The sequence below is a fragment of the Nyctereutes procyonoides genome, unplaced genomic scaffold (assembly GCF_905146905.1).
Source record: "Nyctereutes procyonoides isolate TBG_1078 unplaced genomic scaffold, NYPRO_anot_genome, whole genome shotgun sequence".
Lineage (NCBI taxonomy): Eukaryota > Metazoa > Chordata > Mammalia > Carnivora > Canidae > Nyctereutes > Nyctereutes procyonoides.
Window position 1 is genome coordinate 42,586,449 of NW_026575052.1, and position 18,276 is coordinate 42,604,724.

Genomic DNA, 18,276 nt, shown 5'->3' on the forward strand with positions numbered 1-18,276 from the left:
CGGACGAGCCCCCAAATGTTGGACCCTGGCTCACGGGTGTCAACGTGGCCCGGTGGACGCCCCAGAGACCCAGACCCCAGACCCCAGACAGGCAGATGCAATTAGCAAGAGGGTTTATTGAACGTTTGCGCAAACGGGCTCTCCGCCTCCGAGGAGGAAAAGAGCCCCGATTAGCAATTACAGGTATCTTTTAAAAGGCAAAAGGAAAGAAACTGCCTAAAGACAAAAGAACCGAGGGAGTCGCATGGCATCCAGGTTGATTTCGGGGAGGGTCAACATGAACCTATTCAGGGACATTCCAATCAGGGTGTGGGGGGGGGGGAACCGGTTTTCTTATTGTAAACAGAATGCTTTTAGTTGCTAAAATTTCAGGAAGATGCCTGGATGGGCTGCCTCTGGGTTAGGGCTGGCCCTACTTACAAGGGGGGAGGTTTCTTCATACCTAGGTAAAATCACATTCTACTTACCTAGAGCAGGGTTTCTCAACCTCAGAACTATTGACATTTTGGACTGAATAATTCTTTGTTGTAGGAGGCTGTCTTGTTCATTGTAGGATATTTAGCAGCATCCGTAGTCCCTGCCCACTAATGGCATTTTGCCTAGTGATAAAAACCAATTGGGTGAGATCAAGTGCTTCTCTATAACTCTCCACAACTCTGCCTGCTATGTACAGAGTAGACTGTAAGGGCATAGGGTAGAAGCAGGGATCTCCATCAGAAAACTGTTGTAGAAATCTTGGTAATAAGTGATGGTGGCCAGACCCTGGATATACTTGAAGAGAAAGCCAACACTGTTTTCCTAATAGATTGAATGTACACTGAGAAAAAAAGTCATGGATACCCCCAAGAATTTTGACCTGAATAAATAGTATTTAGATGCCATCATTTGAAATTAGGAAAACAATGAGTAGGATAGTTTTTTGGGGAAAAAACTAAAAGTTCAGTTTTGGATATATTGTCCATTAAATCCAAATAAGATGTTAATAATATACACATATATCGAATCATTACATTGTATAATACAGTGTTTTATATCAGTTATATTATTAAAGTGGGGACACTGTCATGTCTCAGTCAGTTGAACGAGTGTCTGACTCTTGATTTTAGCTCAGGTCATGATCCCAGGGTCCTGAGATCGAACCCTGCATCAGGCTCTGTGCTCAGCAGGGAGTTTGCTTAGGATTCTCTTTCTCCCTCTGCTTGTATGCACTCTCTCTTTCTCTAAATAAATAAATAAAACTTTTTTAAAAAAGATGTTAGTCTGATCTAAAAGATTAGACAGTTGGATATGAAAGTGTGAAATCCAGGAGGGAAATGTTGGCTGGAAATGTTACTGTGGAAGTTGTCATTGTCTAGATCAATAGAACTTTCTGCAGTGATGGAAATGTTTTATATCTACACTGTGTTGTTTGGTAGCCACTAGCCACATGTGGCTGTTGAACACTTCAAATGTGGTTAGTGTGACTCAAGTACTGAATATCTTTAAATTTAATTTTAATTAATATATACAGCTACATGTGACTAGTGGCTGCTGTATTATGTAATGCAAATAGTATTACTAAAACCGTGAGATTGGATAATATTACCTCCAGATTGAGGGTAGATAACATTACGTACAGATTGAGAACCAAGGCTGAACCTTGAGACTGCAATTTTAAGAATTCTAGGACACAAGAAATAAATAGAAAATGAGACAAAGAGGAGAGACCAGGGGGGTGTAGAGAAAACCTGGAACCCTAGTGAATCTAGTTTAAGAAAGAAAGTGTTGACTTATGTCACTTATTTCTGATAAGACAAGTGAGTTAAATACTGAAAAATGACCATTGGATTTAAGTCATTGGCAATCTAACAAGAGCACTTTCTCTGTAGTGATGGGGAAGATAGCCTGATTAGCATGGGTTCAAGAAAGAATGGGAGGATCTTTTCTATTTTATGCTTTCTATTTCTCCTAGGTTTTTTATGTTTTTCTCCTTTTCTTGCTTTTGTTTAGATCTGCATTTTTTTTATCATTCTCTTTTTCTATTCTAGATTTTAAGTTATGTATTGTTTTAAAGTTACCTTTAAAATTGCAGCATGCATTGCTTCAAAATATAATGTTGATCTAGACAATACAAACACCTTAGAACACTAATTCCAAGACCTTCACTTGACTTTTTTCCCCTTTGGTCTGAAATTTTAATTTTTTTTTCTGCTCTATGATATTGTTTATTAATTCTGCTTGGAATTCGTTAAACTTCTTGAATCTGCAAATTGTTATCTTTAATGAATTGTAGAAAATTCTTAGGCACTATCTCTTCAAATATTACCTCTGCTATCTCCTCTCTATGGTTCTCCAATTACATGCATATTAGACCTTCTCTATCTCCCATGTCTCTTAACTTGTCTTCCACATTTTCTGTCTTTTTTTCTCTTTTTGCCATTCTAGATAGTTTCTTCTGATTTATCTTCTAGGTCATTAGTTTTGAACTTTTATTTTTTAAAAGATTTTATTTATTTATTTTTGAGAGAGGCAGAGACATAAGCAGAGGGAGAAACAGGCTCCCTGTGGGGAGCCCATTGTGGGACTCCATCTCAGGACTCTGACCAAGCCTTGAGCCAAAGGCCGATGCTCAACCATTGAGCCATCCAGGCATCCCAGTTTTAAACTTTTAAATTCACCCATCAAGTTTTAAATTTTGGCTATCTTACTATTGCGGGGGGGTGTTAAAATTCATTCTGGTTCTTGTCAAACAAGCTAAGTTACTTTTTGGTAATCTCCACTTTGTCTTTATTTGTTGTTTGCTTTACAGAATATATTTATTGCAGCATGTACTGGGAATCATTTGAAGTTATAAACTAATTTAGTGAAATGAGCTTCATATATGCAAAGTGAGATTAATGTAATTAATACATATTAAATAAAAAAAATTTTTTTTTAAAGATTTGAGAGAGAGAAAGCGTGCATGAGCAGGGGGAAGGGCAGAGGGAGAGAGAGAGACAGACAGAATCTTCAAGCAGACTAGACTCCCTGCTGAGTACAGAGCCTAATAGAGTGCTCAATACCAGGACCCTGAAATCATGACCTAGGCTAAAATCAAGAGTCCACCACTTAGCTACCCAGGTGCCCCATTAAATCAAAAATTCTTTTTTTTTTTTTTTAAAAAAAAGATTTTTTATGTATTTATTTGTGAGTGAGCATGAGCATTGCGGAGGGGCAGAGGGAGAGGGCAAGCAGATTCCCCACTCAGCAGGGAGCCCATCACAGGACTCAATCCCAGGACCCCAGGGTCATGACCTGAGCCAAAAACAGGCACTTAACCAACTGAGCCACCCAGGCACCCTTAAACAAAAATTAATACCAAGTTGGCAAAAGAAGGGAAAAAAAAACATTTTAAAAAAGATTGTATTTATTCATGAGCAACACAGAGAGAGGCAGAGACACAGGCAGAGGGAGAAGCAGGCTCCATATAGGGAGCCAATGCAGGACTCAATCCCAGGACCCCAAGATCACTCCCTCAGCCAAAGGCAGACGCTCAACCACTGAGCCACCCACATGTCCCTGTATTAGTTTTAGCGTACAATATAGTGATTCAGCAGTTCCATATATTACTCAGTGCTCATCAAGATAAGTGCACTTCTTAATCCCCATCACCTATTTCACCCATCTCCCCACCTACCTCTCCACCTCCCCTCTGGTTACCATCTGTTTTCTATAGTTAAGAGTCTGTTTTTTGGTTTGTCTCTTTTTTTTCCCTTTGCTTGCTGTTTTGTTTCTTAAATTGCACATATGAGTGATATATAGTGTTTGTCTTTCTCTGACTGGCTTGTTTTGCTTATCATTACCTTCTCTAGATCCAACCATATTGCTGCAAATGACAGGGTTTCTCTTTTTGGCTGAATAATATTCCACTGTATATGTATCTACTTTATCTTTTATTTAAAAACAGGAAACATAATTATTTTCTAATCTTTTTTTTTCTAATCTTGTTTTGATAATCCCTATAGTTGAAGTCTTTATAAATCTATTTCAGCTGGTGTTTCTTCTGGTTCTCACTTAATAGTATTTTATTTCTTTGCATGCTAGGTTATTTTTGACTGTATGCTGTTCATCATCCTTGAAAGATTGTTAGCAGATCTTTGAGGCATAGGATCAAGGTGTGTCCTCCAAGAAAAGATTTACATTTGTTTTTAGCAGTTACCTAGAAGTTGTACCAAGCAAGTTAACCTTAAATTATATTCTCAACTTTAAGTGTTCTTTGACCTCCTTGCAAATCCACATGAAGTGCAAGTTTATAGTATATAACACTTCCGCCTCTACAGATGCAGATGTATGCATGCATGCACATGTGTACACACACAAACTGCCTGTGGGCATTGTCAGGAAATTTGGTTTGTAGTTCTCATGTCAGGGAGTGACACTTCTACTGCTTGCTAATCCCTCATCTGATGGTAAAGATTTTTGTACTCCCAGCTATATTATTGTGAGGAGGGAAAGGGGATGATTTCTTATTATATCATTCCTTGCTCTGAGTAAATCCCAGGTTTTGTCTTCTATTTCTCAAGTACTTCACAAGGCCTTGAACACCTCAGTCCCATCTTTTTCTGAACAGCAAATACCCTCCAGGCAGAAGCAATTTCTTGAGCTATTTACCTCACTAGGTTCCTTAACTGTACCTACTAATCACCTGATTATCATCATTATTTTTGATGCTTTTCAAAAAATGTTTTCTGTATTTTATCCAATAGTTTTAGTTGTTTTCTATGGGAAAATGGGTCCAAATAGGCTAATCTGTTTTATTACTAGATATGGGTTGCCCCACTTATTTTTTTTATTAAGCTGAGAAAAACAGTAACTACAATTCAGCTTAGTTAATTTCTGATAAAACGTTTTAGCCCTATACCTCATTAAGATATCATCAGCAAATTCCTATATTTTTCCAGTATCTTAAGCATGCAAACGTATTACCTGTTAATAGGAAAATAATTTTTAATTAAGTTTTATATTTTTTTATCCTTTCTGGTTTATATAGGACTGACCTGATCAGTGTTTAGAGCCTAAGAAAAGTGGCAAACATGGATAGTGATTCTAGGCATCTTCTCATCCCTGAGGTAGATCATGAAGTAAATCCTGGACCTATGAATATCCAGTTTGATTCATCAGATCTAAGATCCAAAAGGTAAGAGATTAAAATAAAATACTTATTTCATAATTAGAGTTTTAATTATTAGACTACAACTAATTATGTAACCAAATATATATAGCTTTGAATATAAAACATCCAATTACTTAACAGCATTTGTATGTGGGAGGGGAAAAATATGAATATTCTTTTGTCTTTTACATTTGACTTTTTTGACTAAGCTCACCGTCTTTGGGTTGGGTTGGGTTAAATTTTACAAAATAAGATGTATTTATGTAATATATTTAACAAATATATTGATTACCTGCTCTGTGCAAAGTAATATGCTAGGTACTGGGGATAAAACAGTAAAATTAATACATAATCCTTACCTGAGCTTAAATTGCAGCAGAAAGTTTAAGATAATTTGAGTTTAAAATTTATATTTCATTGCATACCTGGAAAACCTAAAAGAAACCACTGCAAAATTATTGTGAGAATTTAGTAAAGTGGCTCTTTACAAAATAAGAAAAAGTAGTATTCCAGTAAGAGAATGTAATGGAAGGAAAGAAAAAATAAGATAAGAGTAGCCTTAACAATGTGCAAAATCTACATGAGAGGGCAGCCCGGGTGGGTCAGCAGTTTAGCGCCACCTTCGGCCCCATGTGTGATCCTGGAGACCCGGGATGGAGTCCCATGTCAGGCTCCCTGCATGGAGCCTGCTTTTCCCCTCTCCCTGTGTCTCTGCCTCTCTCTTTCTCTGTGTCTCTCATGAATAAATAAAATTTTTTAAAAAATCTACATGAGAGAAACTTTTAGAGTATTTTTTCATATCTGAAATGCTGATTGTGAGTTGAACTGTTCTTTATTTTTGGTAATATAACACTAAGATAAACTGCTACCAAAACATCTGATACAATAATCTCTTAGTACGTAAAGATATATTTTTTTAATTTACTGAAAGAACTCTTGAGCTTAATTGGTATTTTATCATATATCTCTTAGGCAATTATAAAAGTAAAAACAAAATATATCATTTAAGATACTACTAATACTTCACCTTTAGAATATGATTCCTTGCCATCAATTTTCTGATTTGGTGTTATCAAAATTGGGATTTTTTTCCCTCCCATACCTAATTGTCCTTTGTATCATTAAGGATGTTAATAATGTAGTATTTGTTAAAAGAATTTTCTTTCAGATTGCTAACACTTTCTTTTAGTTTGGATGCTTGCACTTTCCTAATCTTACCAGAAGGTGTCACAGGTTTTCTGACAATATTATGGCCCATATTTCTTAAATGGTTTGATGACTGAAATGACCAGAAATTACAATTATCTGTCATACCACCAGGAATGACACCACTTTTATGACAGCTGACAGTGATTAGAAGATGTACTGGATTATGAGATCTAACCATATTTTAGAAGTGTATATATTAGAATTGGTAAAATATGACACATAATGAAAAGGCATATTTTGCATTCAGTGGAAGGACTCCAAAATACAGTTAATGCTCTTTAAATTTTACTCCATAAAGTTAATGTTTCCCCTTGCCCCCAAAAATGCTAGCAGCCAATTCCAAAGTTTATATGGCTCACCAATTTCATTTCTAAGCATTAACTCATAATGTCAAATAATATATGTACAAGGTTTTTAACACAATATTTTTTTATAATAGTAAAAGATTTAAAACAACCAGAATGTCTTTTCTTACAGGACTGGATAAATAAATTTTGGCACATTGATAAAATGGAATATTTTTCATCCATTAAAAAGAAGGAAATGGCTTTATTACATATCAAAATGGAACAAGTCTTCAACTTGTTAAATCAAAAAAGTTCAAAACAGTGTATATAATGTACCACCATTTGGGTAAAAATAAATTTAAAAACTATATATAATACAATATGTATAAGTGGCTCTGGAAAAATAATTAGATGTTTCTGGGTTTTTTTTAAGATTTTTTTTTATTTATTCATGAGAGACAGAGAGGCAGAGACACAGGCAGAGGGAGAAGCAGGCTCCATGCAGGGAGCCTGATGCGGACTCAATCCTGGGACTTCAGGATCACTCCCTGGGCCGAAGACAGGCGCCAAACCACCGAGCCACCCAGGGATCCCCCTAAGTAGTAGATGTTAAGAGTGGTTGCCTCCTCAGAGAGAAACTGTGCTTGCCGTGGGAGATGTGGCAGATGCTGTTGGGTAAATACTCAATGACTATTCGACCACCATACCTGTTCCTTGCCCACAGAATCTTAATTTTGTCAATAGTGGCAATAGATTCTGATCCAGGAGATGAAGGAGGATTGATGTAAGCTAGTCTTCATAATCCTATTTCCATTTTCCAGATCGTAATTTTTTAGTCTTTTCTGAAGCTAGAGATGGCAGAGAAATGTATCATTGTCATTTATATAATGGCCATCACAGAAGATAATGAAATGAATCTTATAATTTTCACTTGTGTATTCCAACATCAAGTGAATACAAGAACTTATGAATGCTAAGTGAATGTTCAGGATTTTTTTGAAACCTCTGAATTCTATGATAAATAATTGACCACTGTGACAATAGAACATAGGTCATTAAAGTGCATTCCATTGCAATAAGTTGGCAGGAGTTCATCCAGTTTTCTGAGAATCTGTTTAACCGTGTAGATTAAATGGAAATATATTTTCTGTAATGAAACTTGTCAAAATGAGAAAGAATCAACTATTCACAATCAAGGGATAACTACCTAGGTAAGCATGTTTTAAGGAAAGCAAATATTTATTGGGACTTGCAGTATTGAATACCAATTTGCTTGTCAAGTAATTTCTGTTTAAGAAAATAGGAACTATTATTTGATGAGAAAAGAAGTAGGAATACCTAAACACATTTTTAGTTCTATTAAAAGAATGGGTTACTTCACTTTATATGCATAAAAACACTTCAGACACACTGAGGGAAGTTATGTTCCACTAGAAGAGCCAGCTTTGATAACTTTTTCTAAAACATTGATCATTTTAGAGTTACCATATAACTTTGGTGATGTCCCATTACAATATTGTGTAATACTATAAGATATATTTTAAAATCTGTTTACTTCTTTTTTTTAAATTTTTTTTATTTATTTATGATAGTCACACAGAGAGAGAGAGAGAAAGAGGCAGAGACATAGGCAGAGGGAGAAGCCGGCTCCACGCACCGGGAGCCCGACATGGTATTCGATCCCGGGTCTCCAGGATCACGCCCTGGGCCAAAGGCAGGCGCTAAACCGCTGCGCCACCCAGGGATCCCAAATCTGTTTACTTCTTAAAATTAGGCTTAATTTAGCCACATCTTCACAGATTTGTGAAATGATGAGTTTAAGTATTATTTATCCTTTATTCTAATATGTGTTGTGATAAGTATCAAGTAGTTAAGATAGCACTAATCCTTGTGCTACCTAAAAATTATCTTATGTGTAACCACACTTTGGGAAACTGGCCATTCGAGTATAGAAAACATTTGATTCTTTTAGACTGTTCTTCCTCAGTTTTGCTTGTGATTAATTTTCTCTCTCCCACTAGGTGGCAATCAAAATCATGTTATCAGTTCAAATGTAACAGTTTTAAGAACTTCTTTGAACTGATAGTGTGCTGGATCTGCTTATCACATTGGTGGAACTGGGATTTAACTAGACTCAAGTGGAGGAAGAAAAAGAATACATGTCAACCATTTGGTCATTGAGGAACTTCTATGAACTATACATGTGCACTTTTCTCTCTCTGCACCTCTCCTCCCCCTCAAGTTTTTCACCTGGTTTAGGGTGGAGTTTGGAATGTGGGTGGAGGGACAGAAAGGTTAAGAAATCTCCCATGTTATATGTGATATATTCCATTGGCAATCACTGGTCTGAGAGATTGTTATCCTGCTTTTCCCAGACTTTGGTAACCAAAGATAGAGCTGGTATTCAGGATTGCTTCATACTGTGCTGCTGCACTGGGATTATACCCCTTGGGAGTTGAACATTCCAACTAGCCTGAAACCAGATTGTAAAGTGGTTAATTTGTTTATGAGTTCCCCTTTCTCAGTTTTCTTCTACCAACATTACCTCTTCCATTTTTCCTAGGGCCTAGGGCTTTCATGCTCCTCTCTGTATCCCTAGTGTTCCCCAGGGCAATAATTTACCAGGAGTTTCCTCTTAGGCAATGCTTGGTAAATCATACTTTTCCTCACCCCCTTTTCACTAGTATTTATCTGTCCTATTCTTGTAGGGATTTGTTGTCTATTTGGTGTTTTATTTATTTTTTATTTATTTTTTCAAATATTTTAATTTATTCATGAGAATACACAGAGAGGAGAGAGAGAGAGAGGCAGAAACACAGGCAGAGGGAGAAGCGGGCTTCATGCTGGGAGCCCAACACGGGACTCGATTTGGGATCCCCAGGACCATGCCCCGGGCCAAAGGCGGCACTAGGCCATCCGCTAAACCGCTGAGCCACCCCGGCTGCCCTGTTTGGTGTTTTATTTATTTATTTTTTAAGATTTTTTTTTTAAGATTTATTTATTTATTTATTTAGAGAGAGCGAAAGAGTGGCAGAGACAGAGGTAGAGAGAGAAGCAGGCTCCATGCAGGGAGCCCGACGTGGGACTCGATCATGGGTCCGCAGGATCACACCCCGGGCTGCAGGCGGTGCCAAACCGCTGCGCCAGTGTTTTAATGGAAAACAATCTGATTAGTCACAGACCTAGTCTATTACCTTTCCGTGGCTATTTGCATTTTAATGTAGAGAATCTTAGAAATATAAAAGCCTAACCTAAAGGTTAGATTTTTGTTGTTGTTGTAATTGACAACTTTGCAAGAAATCCGGTAAGCCAGCGGGATAGAGGTAGGTATTGAAAATAAGCAGCAGCGCTGCCCCGGTGGCACAGCGGTTTGGCGCCGCCTGCAGCCTGGGTTGTGATCCTGGAGATTAGGGATTGAGTCCCACATCGGGCTCCCTGCATAGAGCCTGCTTCTCCCTCTGTCTGTGTCTCTGCCCCTCTCTCTCTTTGTCTATGAATAAATAAATAAAATTTAAAAAAAAAAAGCATTCTTGGTGCCTTCAAACACACTGTGCCACAGCCCCTGGTTTTTTAGAATGCCTACTAGTTTGCACATATGTAAACTGGCCTCTATGTTTCATCTGGCAATAATACTATTCCTGAATAGCAGCCTGAATTGACTCTTGGAGTCCTTGTGGTCTTGGGAGAGAGAAGAAATAACAAAGCAAAGTGAGGAATTTAATAATTTGTAAAGATAGATTGGGGGCTAGTAATAGGGATCGGAAATGGTTACTGAGGCTCGGTAGTTCCATAGTTAAAGATTATGGAGAAGTATAACAAAAGTTAGAAAAGTAGTTTTCCCAGGGCAGTTGGTTTCCAGAGCTGCATAAATTACATTTTGAGGAATGTCCCATCCATGTGAAGTAGATGGGACTAGGGTCTTGACTGTATATCAGTGACATGGAGCAAATGGCCAACTTGCTGATTGCAGTGCTACTTCTATACCCTCCCTCTATTCCTTCTTTTTCCTCCTATTCTCTTCCCTATCCTGTCCACTTTTCTCACCTTTCTTCTCAGCTCTTACTTTTCTAAAATGGAACACCTTTTTACTAAATGCTTACAAACGTGTATGTGAGTCTATGTGCATTTGGAAATGCATCAAAATATGAAATGATTTTTTTCTAATGAATGGTTTTCATTTTCCTCTATAACTTATATATTATCTTCAATATGGGCAGTATAGTACTTTTATAATGAGAACCAAGTTATTCAGGAAGTATAGCATTCAGGAGTGCCTCAGTGGCTCAGTTGGTTAAGTGTCTGCCTTCAGCTCAAGTTATGATCCCTGGGTCCTGGGATCGAGCCCCACATTGGGCTCCCTGCTCAGCAGCACAGGGTCTGCTCCTCACCACCACCACCACCACCACCACCACCACCACCACCTACCCCCCAGCGCTCAGACTCTCCCTCTCAAATAAATAAATAAATAAAAATCTTTTTAAAAAGAAAAGGAAAAATAGCATTTTTATAATTTAGGATTAAAGTAGTATATGCAAAATGAAAACCCATTTTCTTAAAGGCATTGTTTGAATCACTGTGCTTCTGTGGAATGATACAGATCATGTTTTTTCTCTACGTAGTGGAGATTTTTTGGTGGGTATAAGGCAGTTTCTGACAAAAATAGAAGCATAAAGAAATTCCATTGCACAGAGGCAAGCATTATTGAAATATTTTGACATATTTCATCTTGTCCTTCTTTTCTATGATTTTTTTTGAGGTCACATAGTATATATAATTTACTATACTACTCATTCGGTTTAAATTCATTCCTAATGCCTATTATTGCCTAGCTGTCTCCCTGCCTGCCTCCTATGTCTTTATCCCCCCCCTTTCCACTTCCCTCCTCCTATCCTTCTTATATTGTTTTCTTTAGTTAGCAAACATTCACTAAGCTCCTGTACTGTACTCAAACACAGCCCCTACCTACTTCCAGGGAAGGAGATAGACACACACTGAAAAAAGAGAGCGCTATGATGAGCAGTTATAAATATTTTGATTTTAACTTTTTTTTTTTTAACTCAGTACTCATTTTTCATTAGGAAAAATACTGGTTTATCCCATCCTAAGCCAGCATTACCAAGAACCCTGTGGAATTATATCCCTGTGAGTAACTGTGCTGTAGGGTCTGGCTGAGCCCAGCCAGGAATACAATGAGGCCATTTGTAGTACTGATGGCTAGGTGTTTTGGGGGCTTTCTGTGCAGGCACTGCTCTAGGTAAGAACATCTGTTGTGATCATGTGTTTTGACTGGGGTTGAAGTTCTTTTGTTTGATTTTTGTTTTGTTTGTAATATGTAGGTGGTAGATTTTCTAAAGGATTAAGCTGGATGAAGTTTACTAACATCTAGTTACAAACATTTCTAAAGAGAAAACCTATTTAGTGCTCCATGACAGATGTGGCAAGGGCATGAAGCCTCCTCCCTGCTTACCCTTTCTACCTACCAGGAAGAGGGAATAGAAGTCCTACTTCTCTACCTCTAATTTAAGTCCCTAAGGAGACTTTCAGTGGTCTATGGCAGGAGGTGGCAAACCTTTTTTTGTAAAGGTCCCACCTATTTCTCTCTCTCTCTCCTTCTCTTGCATACACACACTCTCTCTTGCTCAAATAAATAAAATATTTTTAAAAAGTCTTTTATCACATGATATATATACAGAAGACTATTTGGCACATATGTACAATTTAATTTTTTTAAAGATTTATTTATTTAAGAGAGGGAGAGAACAAGCAGGGAGAGGGGCAGAGAAGGTGGGGTGGGGGGAGAAGTAAACTCCCTGCTGAGCAGGGAGCCCAACAAGGTGGTGCTGGGACTCCATCCCAGGACCCTGAGATCATCACCTGAGCCAGAGGCAGACACTTAACCAACAGAGCCACCCAGGCACCCCTATATGTACAATTTAAAGAATAATTATAAAGCCAACACCAGTGCAAGCAACACCAAGGTATAGAAACAGCAGCACCCCAGAAGTTCTCATAGGTCCTTCACCAAACACATTTTCCTTCCTCCCTACAGGTAACCATTCTCCTGACATTTGTATGACCATTTCCCTACTTTTCTTTATTGTTTTTGCATCCCTAAGTACTGAATTCATTTTTACCTTTTTGAGTACTTTATGTCAATGAGATCATTCTATATGTATTATTTTAGAATTTTTGTTCAGCATTGTAATTTCCATCCAAGTTGAATGTAGCAATAGTTCTTTCCCATGCTTTCTGATATTTTATTCTGTGAGTATCTAAAGTTTACATATACATTCTACTGTTGTTGGACATTTAGGTTGTCTCCAGTGGAGTTCTTACAAATAGCATTCTTATAAACATTATTGTATGTTTGTCTTAGCATACATGTGCAAGAACTTACCAAGGATATATGTATGTGTATCATACATATCATCTTAACTAGATAATGCCAAACTCTTTTCTACAGGAGTTTAAACCAGTTTACATTCCCACTATAGTAAGAGTTTCCATTACTCCTGCTAGTGCTTGGTATTGTCAGGTTTAAAAATTTCAGCAATTCTGGTGAACATTTAATGGAATCTCATTTTTCTTACAGGAGAATGAGGTTGGCCAGTGTTATTAATAACTACTCATTGTGGGATTATAGGTGATTATTGTATTTGTTATATTTTTTTTAATGCTTTCTGTAGTACTTATACTTAACTCCTTAGCTACTACTACATTTCTTTCACTCCTTTTTACAGAAAACTCTTTGTAAGGATTATTTATACTCACCGTATCCAGTTTTTCCCTGGAACCTAATTCAGACAGGCTTTTGCCTTGCTACTCCACTAAAACTGCTCCTATCACTATCACCAGTGGGCATTTCATTAATCAGTTCTCATCTCATTTGACTTAGGAGTAGCATTTGACACAGTTAATCATTCTGTCCTCCTGAAAAATTTTTAAGTGGTTTGAGGGAAACACACTAACATACTAAATTAACTTTTGTACAGGTTATTTCTCATTTTGTATTTGTATTTGACACTTTGGTTACTCCCTCCATCATTTCTCCCCCAAGTTTTATTTTAAATATTTTAAACCTACAGAAAAGTTGAAAGAATTTTCCCCATAATTTTTCATTAACTTTTTTGCTAATTGTAAAAGTAATATAGATTTTGACGATTATACTATGGTTATTGAGGATATTGACATTGGGGAACTCTCTGTACTATTTTTCTAACTTCTTTGTGACTCTAAATTACTTCAAAATGTTGGGACACCTGATTGGCTCAGTCGATGGAGCATGTAACTCTTCATCTTCAGATCATGAGTTTGAGCCCCATGTTGGGGGTAGAGTTTACTTTTAAAAAATCATTTCAAAATAGAATTTTTCTTAAAATTATACACCATATTTTATGCACCATATTCTAATGAGCTTTTATGATATGCCAAGAACTATGGGAAAATATGGGAGTGACCACATTGACAAAAGTGGAACTTATGCCTTTGTGAAACTTATGTTTACTGGAAGCAACCAATAATAAATATGTTGTGTTAGTATAAATGCTAAGGAGATACTGTAAAGCAGAGAAGATACATGAAATGACAAAGGTAGAAAGATGGGTTGAAATTTTAGCTGTGCTGTCAAGGGTATCTAAATACCTCATTCCTCAAGTGAGGAAAGAATCGAAAGAAGTAAAGAAGTAAGCCATGCAGATATCTAGGGGAAAGGCTTTCAGAGACTTTGTTTTTACTTGAAATTAGTAACAAAGGTCCTGGAGTAGGTGCATGCTTATAGCGTTTCAGGAATTGTCAGGAGCCTAGTGTGTTTAGTGTGGTAAGCAGTGAGGTCCAAGAGATAGGGTGGAGGAGATGGGGTGGCAAAAGCAGTCTGATAATATGAATCAGGAGTTTGGGCTAAAGATAATAGTTTGAGTGCCATTAGCATATACATGATATTTAAATTTACATGACTAGATGGGTCCACCAAGAGATTGAGTCTAGATAAAGAGAAAATGTCAGTGGATTAAACTCTGGGTTACTCTGATTATTTGAGGGTTGGATTTGGAGAAGGAATCGACAAAGGAGACGGAAACTAGGGGTTCTTCCCTTTAGTATCATATCCTTTGTTGGATGTGAAGTCCTCCATGTCCTCGTCCAAGTTTACCTCATGTCTTACCACTTTTCTTTCTACTCCTTAGAGTTTCAAAAATACATCATGCTCACTCTCCTGGTTCTTTCTACATGGAAATACTATTTTTGGAAACACTATTTCATTCCTTTTTTTTCCCATACCTGACTGACTCTGTATCTTTTAGGATTCAGCTCAGCTGTAACTTCTTCAGTGATCTGCCAGACATGGTTTAGCTTCTCCTTCTGTTTGATCACATAGTACACTGCACATACCTAGCACCACACAACTCTGTTCACTCTTTTTTGCTTCCACTGTTGTTCATAAGTACTCTCTCTCTTTTTGCTTCGGGATTGGAATTGCTTACCTTCTAGCAGATTATGATCCTGTAGGTTCTATGTCTTACTGATTGTTAAACATTTAGAACAATGCTTAATATTTGCTTGGTACTTGAGTAATATTTTAAAAACTTGAGAACCAGTACAAATTAATTAACCATTATAGAGAAAATCCTTAGGCCCAGCCTTTGATAATATTGAGTGAAATTGGAGTGTAAAGAGGGTTTTTGTGAAAAAGGATGTTGTACAACAACAGAGGAAGTGAGAAACACATTAGCAAGCTACAGGTCACCAATATTTTTATTGTAGCAGCAAGGAATTTCTAGGTACAATGGCTTGCTTAACTTCTTTTCTGTCTTTATTGAAAAGCTGCGTATCCGACCTATCGTTTTACTGTAGCATTTTACCAAGCAGGAAGAAACACGTAAGAAACACGTATAGCAGACTCATTATTTTGAATGTTTATTTGCTTGAGATTTTTGAATATTTGATTCCCTTTTCATTTCTTAACAAACTACCCCAATCTAGCAGATGTTGGAGTGCTTCAGCTTTCATAGAGATGTGAATAAAGGAACATCTTTAAGTCATAGGTCTTCATATTGAGTATAAACCTTAATCATGGGATTGAGTTATTAAACTTCAGAGAAGCATAACTGGTCTTTAGAAGGGTGGAGATAGATTTAAAAGCCAAAAATTTTTAAGGAATTTAAGGAGTGGAACTTTGAAAAGGTGTTAGGTAGAAATAATGTTTCTCTGTTTATAAGAGTATTAAATAAAAATATAGGATTTTGAGTCACATTTTTAAATATTTTAAAAATTTTGCTAAATGTTAGAAGTGTTTTTTCTGTAGTATGATCATACATATTTATAAGGTAAAACAAATATAACTTCTACATAAAATATCTTAGTTTATTTTTTTTCTGCACAGTTGAGCTACATTTCAAATAGGAAATAACACTGATAGGGAGCAGTCATGTGAAACCATGTTCAAAAGAAAAAGCCCGTTTCAAAAATACTTTACTCTTAATATTGTTCTGTATTTATTAATCTTAAAAGTGTTTTCAGAGCCAACTGAAGTTCAATTTAGAAATGTAATTTATATATTTTGCTCTCTCAGATGGAGCTTTAAGCATATGTTTCTAATAATTTGGATTATTATTGGATGGATAGTTTCTTTATTTTTAAAAGAGAATCTGTTTTGAAAAGATTCCAAAATATTTGTTTGAACAGGCACTCAGCATCTCGATGAAAACTGTTGGAAAAGAAGAACTTTCAGAGTCATTCTGTTCTCAGAGTACCCAAGCCAACTAAACTGGTACCGTTAACACTTCTGTTAGAGGCCAGGAGCCAAAAAATGTAGCACTTCCTGGACTGCTTTTCAGCAGTCCTTCAAGCCAGCTTAGTGGTTGATATTAATACTGTTGAATTTTTAGAGTAAAAAGCTACCAGTAGAACCTCCACACCTTTTATTAATATCATACTTGTTAGTCTCTTTTAGTTATCCTTGATTAGTTACAATCTCTGCTTTATGCTTTATGTTGGCATTAAAGCTGTAACTCTTTCTTGAATTTTGTGGGGTATCATTCTTGCAAAAAAAGAAACGAATGCTTGTAGATTGTGACCCCAGATCTGATTAAACTGTCTCCTGGACATAAATATTTTTGCATTGCTTTTTAGTACTGCTGTCACAGTAAATATACAAATTATATAGAACACTGTGATGCTTTGCGAGGGTCGGTAGTTAGTTATCTAAGGCTACCAGATTTCTAACTAGGTATAGTTTACTTAGCCTCTGACACTTTCATTTTCTTTATATCCCCTTCAGATTTATTGAAATCCCTTAGTATAAATAAATTGTTATGTTGATCTCTATATCCACATATTTGCTCTAGTAAGTGCTCAACTTTAAGATATTTGCTGGATTGAACTGGAGAGTACCTTTCCTATTTAGATACTGTGGTGGAGAGTAAATATCAAAAGAAAGATTCAGAGATTCTGTATACTAACAAGCGATAAGATTAAATTTAACATTTATACTATCATTTCTCTAATATCTAGTAGTGGGGAAAATAACCGAAACTGAAATTTCAGTCACTTGATTTTTCAGGTACTTCCTTCCATAAGATCAGATTAACGTCTCTAGAAATGACTAACATAAATTTTTTTATTTAAATTTGATTTAATTGGGGCACCTGGCTCGCTCAGTGGTAAAGCATCTGCCTTCAGCTCAGGGCATGATCCCAGGGTCCTAGGATTGAGTCTCACATCAGGCTCCCCACAGGAAGCCTGCTTCTCCCTCTGCCTATGTCTCTGCCTCTCCCTCTGTGTCTCTCATGAATAAATAAATAAGAAGTCTTTAAAAAAATAAATAAATAAATTTGATTTAATTAATGTACGGTGTAGTATTAGTTTCAGAGGTAGAAGTTAGTGATTCATCAGTTGCATATAACGCCCAGTGCACATTCCATCAAGGGCCTTCCTTAATACCCATTACCCAGTTACCCCATCTCCCCACCCATCTCCCCTCTAGCAACCCTCAGTTTGTTTCCTATAGCTAAGAGTCTCTTATGGCTTATCTCTGTCTCCGTTTTCATCTTATTTTTCCTTCCCTTCTCCTATGTTCATGTTTTGTTTCTTAAATTCCACGTATGAGTGAAATCACATGATATTTGTCTTTCTCTGACTTATTTTGCTTGGATAATACCCTCTAGTTCCATCCATGTTGATGGAAATGGCCAGATTCTGTTATTTTTTGATGGCTAATATTCCATTGTATATATCTACCACATCTTCTTTATCCATTTATCTTTCAGTGGACATCTAGGCTCTTTCTATAGTTTGGCTGTTGTGGACATTGCTACTATAAACATTGGGATACATGTGCCCCTTCAAATCACTATGTTTGTATCCTTTGGATAAGTACCTAATAGTGCAATTGCTGGGTCATAGCGTAACTCTATTTTTAACTTTTTTTTTTTTTAAGGTTTGTTTGTTTGTTTGTTTAACAGAAAGAAAGAGTGCACAAGCAGGGGGAGTGGGAGAAGCAGGGAGTCTGATGTGAGACTTGATCCCAGGACCTTGGATCATGACCTGAAGGCAGAAACTTAACCAACTGAGCTACCCAGGTGCCTGTATTTTCAACTTTTTGAGGCACCCCCATGCTGTCTTGCAGAGTGGCTGCAACAGTTTGCATTCCCACTA

At 36.8% G+C, this 18,276-nt stretch overlaps 1 protein-coding gene across 6 annotated transcripts in view; it reads left to right on the forward strand.

Moving 5' to 3' along the window:
- SLC38A9 (solute carrier family 38 member 9) overlaps positions 1–18,276 on the forward strand; it is an 88,157-nt gene that overhangs the window by 15,794 nt on the left and 54,087 nt on the right. For 3 of the 6 annotated variants that reach the window (XM_055331647.1, XM_055331653.1, XM_055331648.1), the window contains exon 2: positions 5,009–5,155. In XM_055331647.1, coding sequence (XP_055187622.1) covers positions 5,052–5,155 — 104 coding nt within the window. In that variant the 5' untranslated portion in view covers positions 5,009–5,051. Of the gene's footprint in view, positions 1–5,008; positions 5,156–12,882; positions 13,271–16,305; positions 16,391–18,276 lie in introns of those variants that run through there. The other 3 variants (XM_055331649.1, XM_055331650.1, XM_055331651.1) reach the window with 3 other exon arrangements.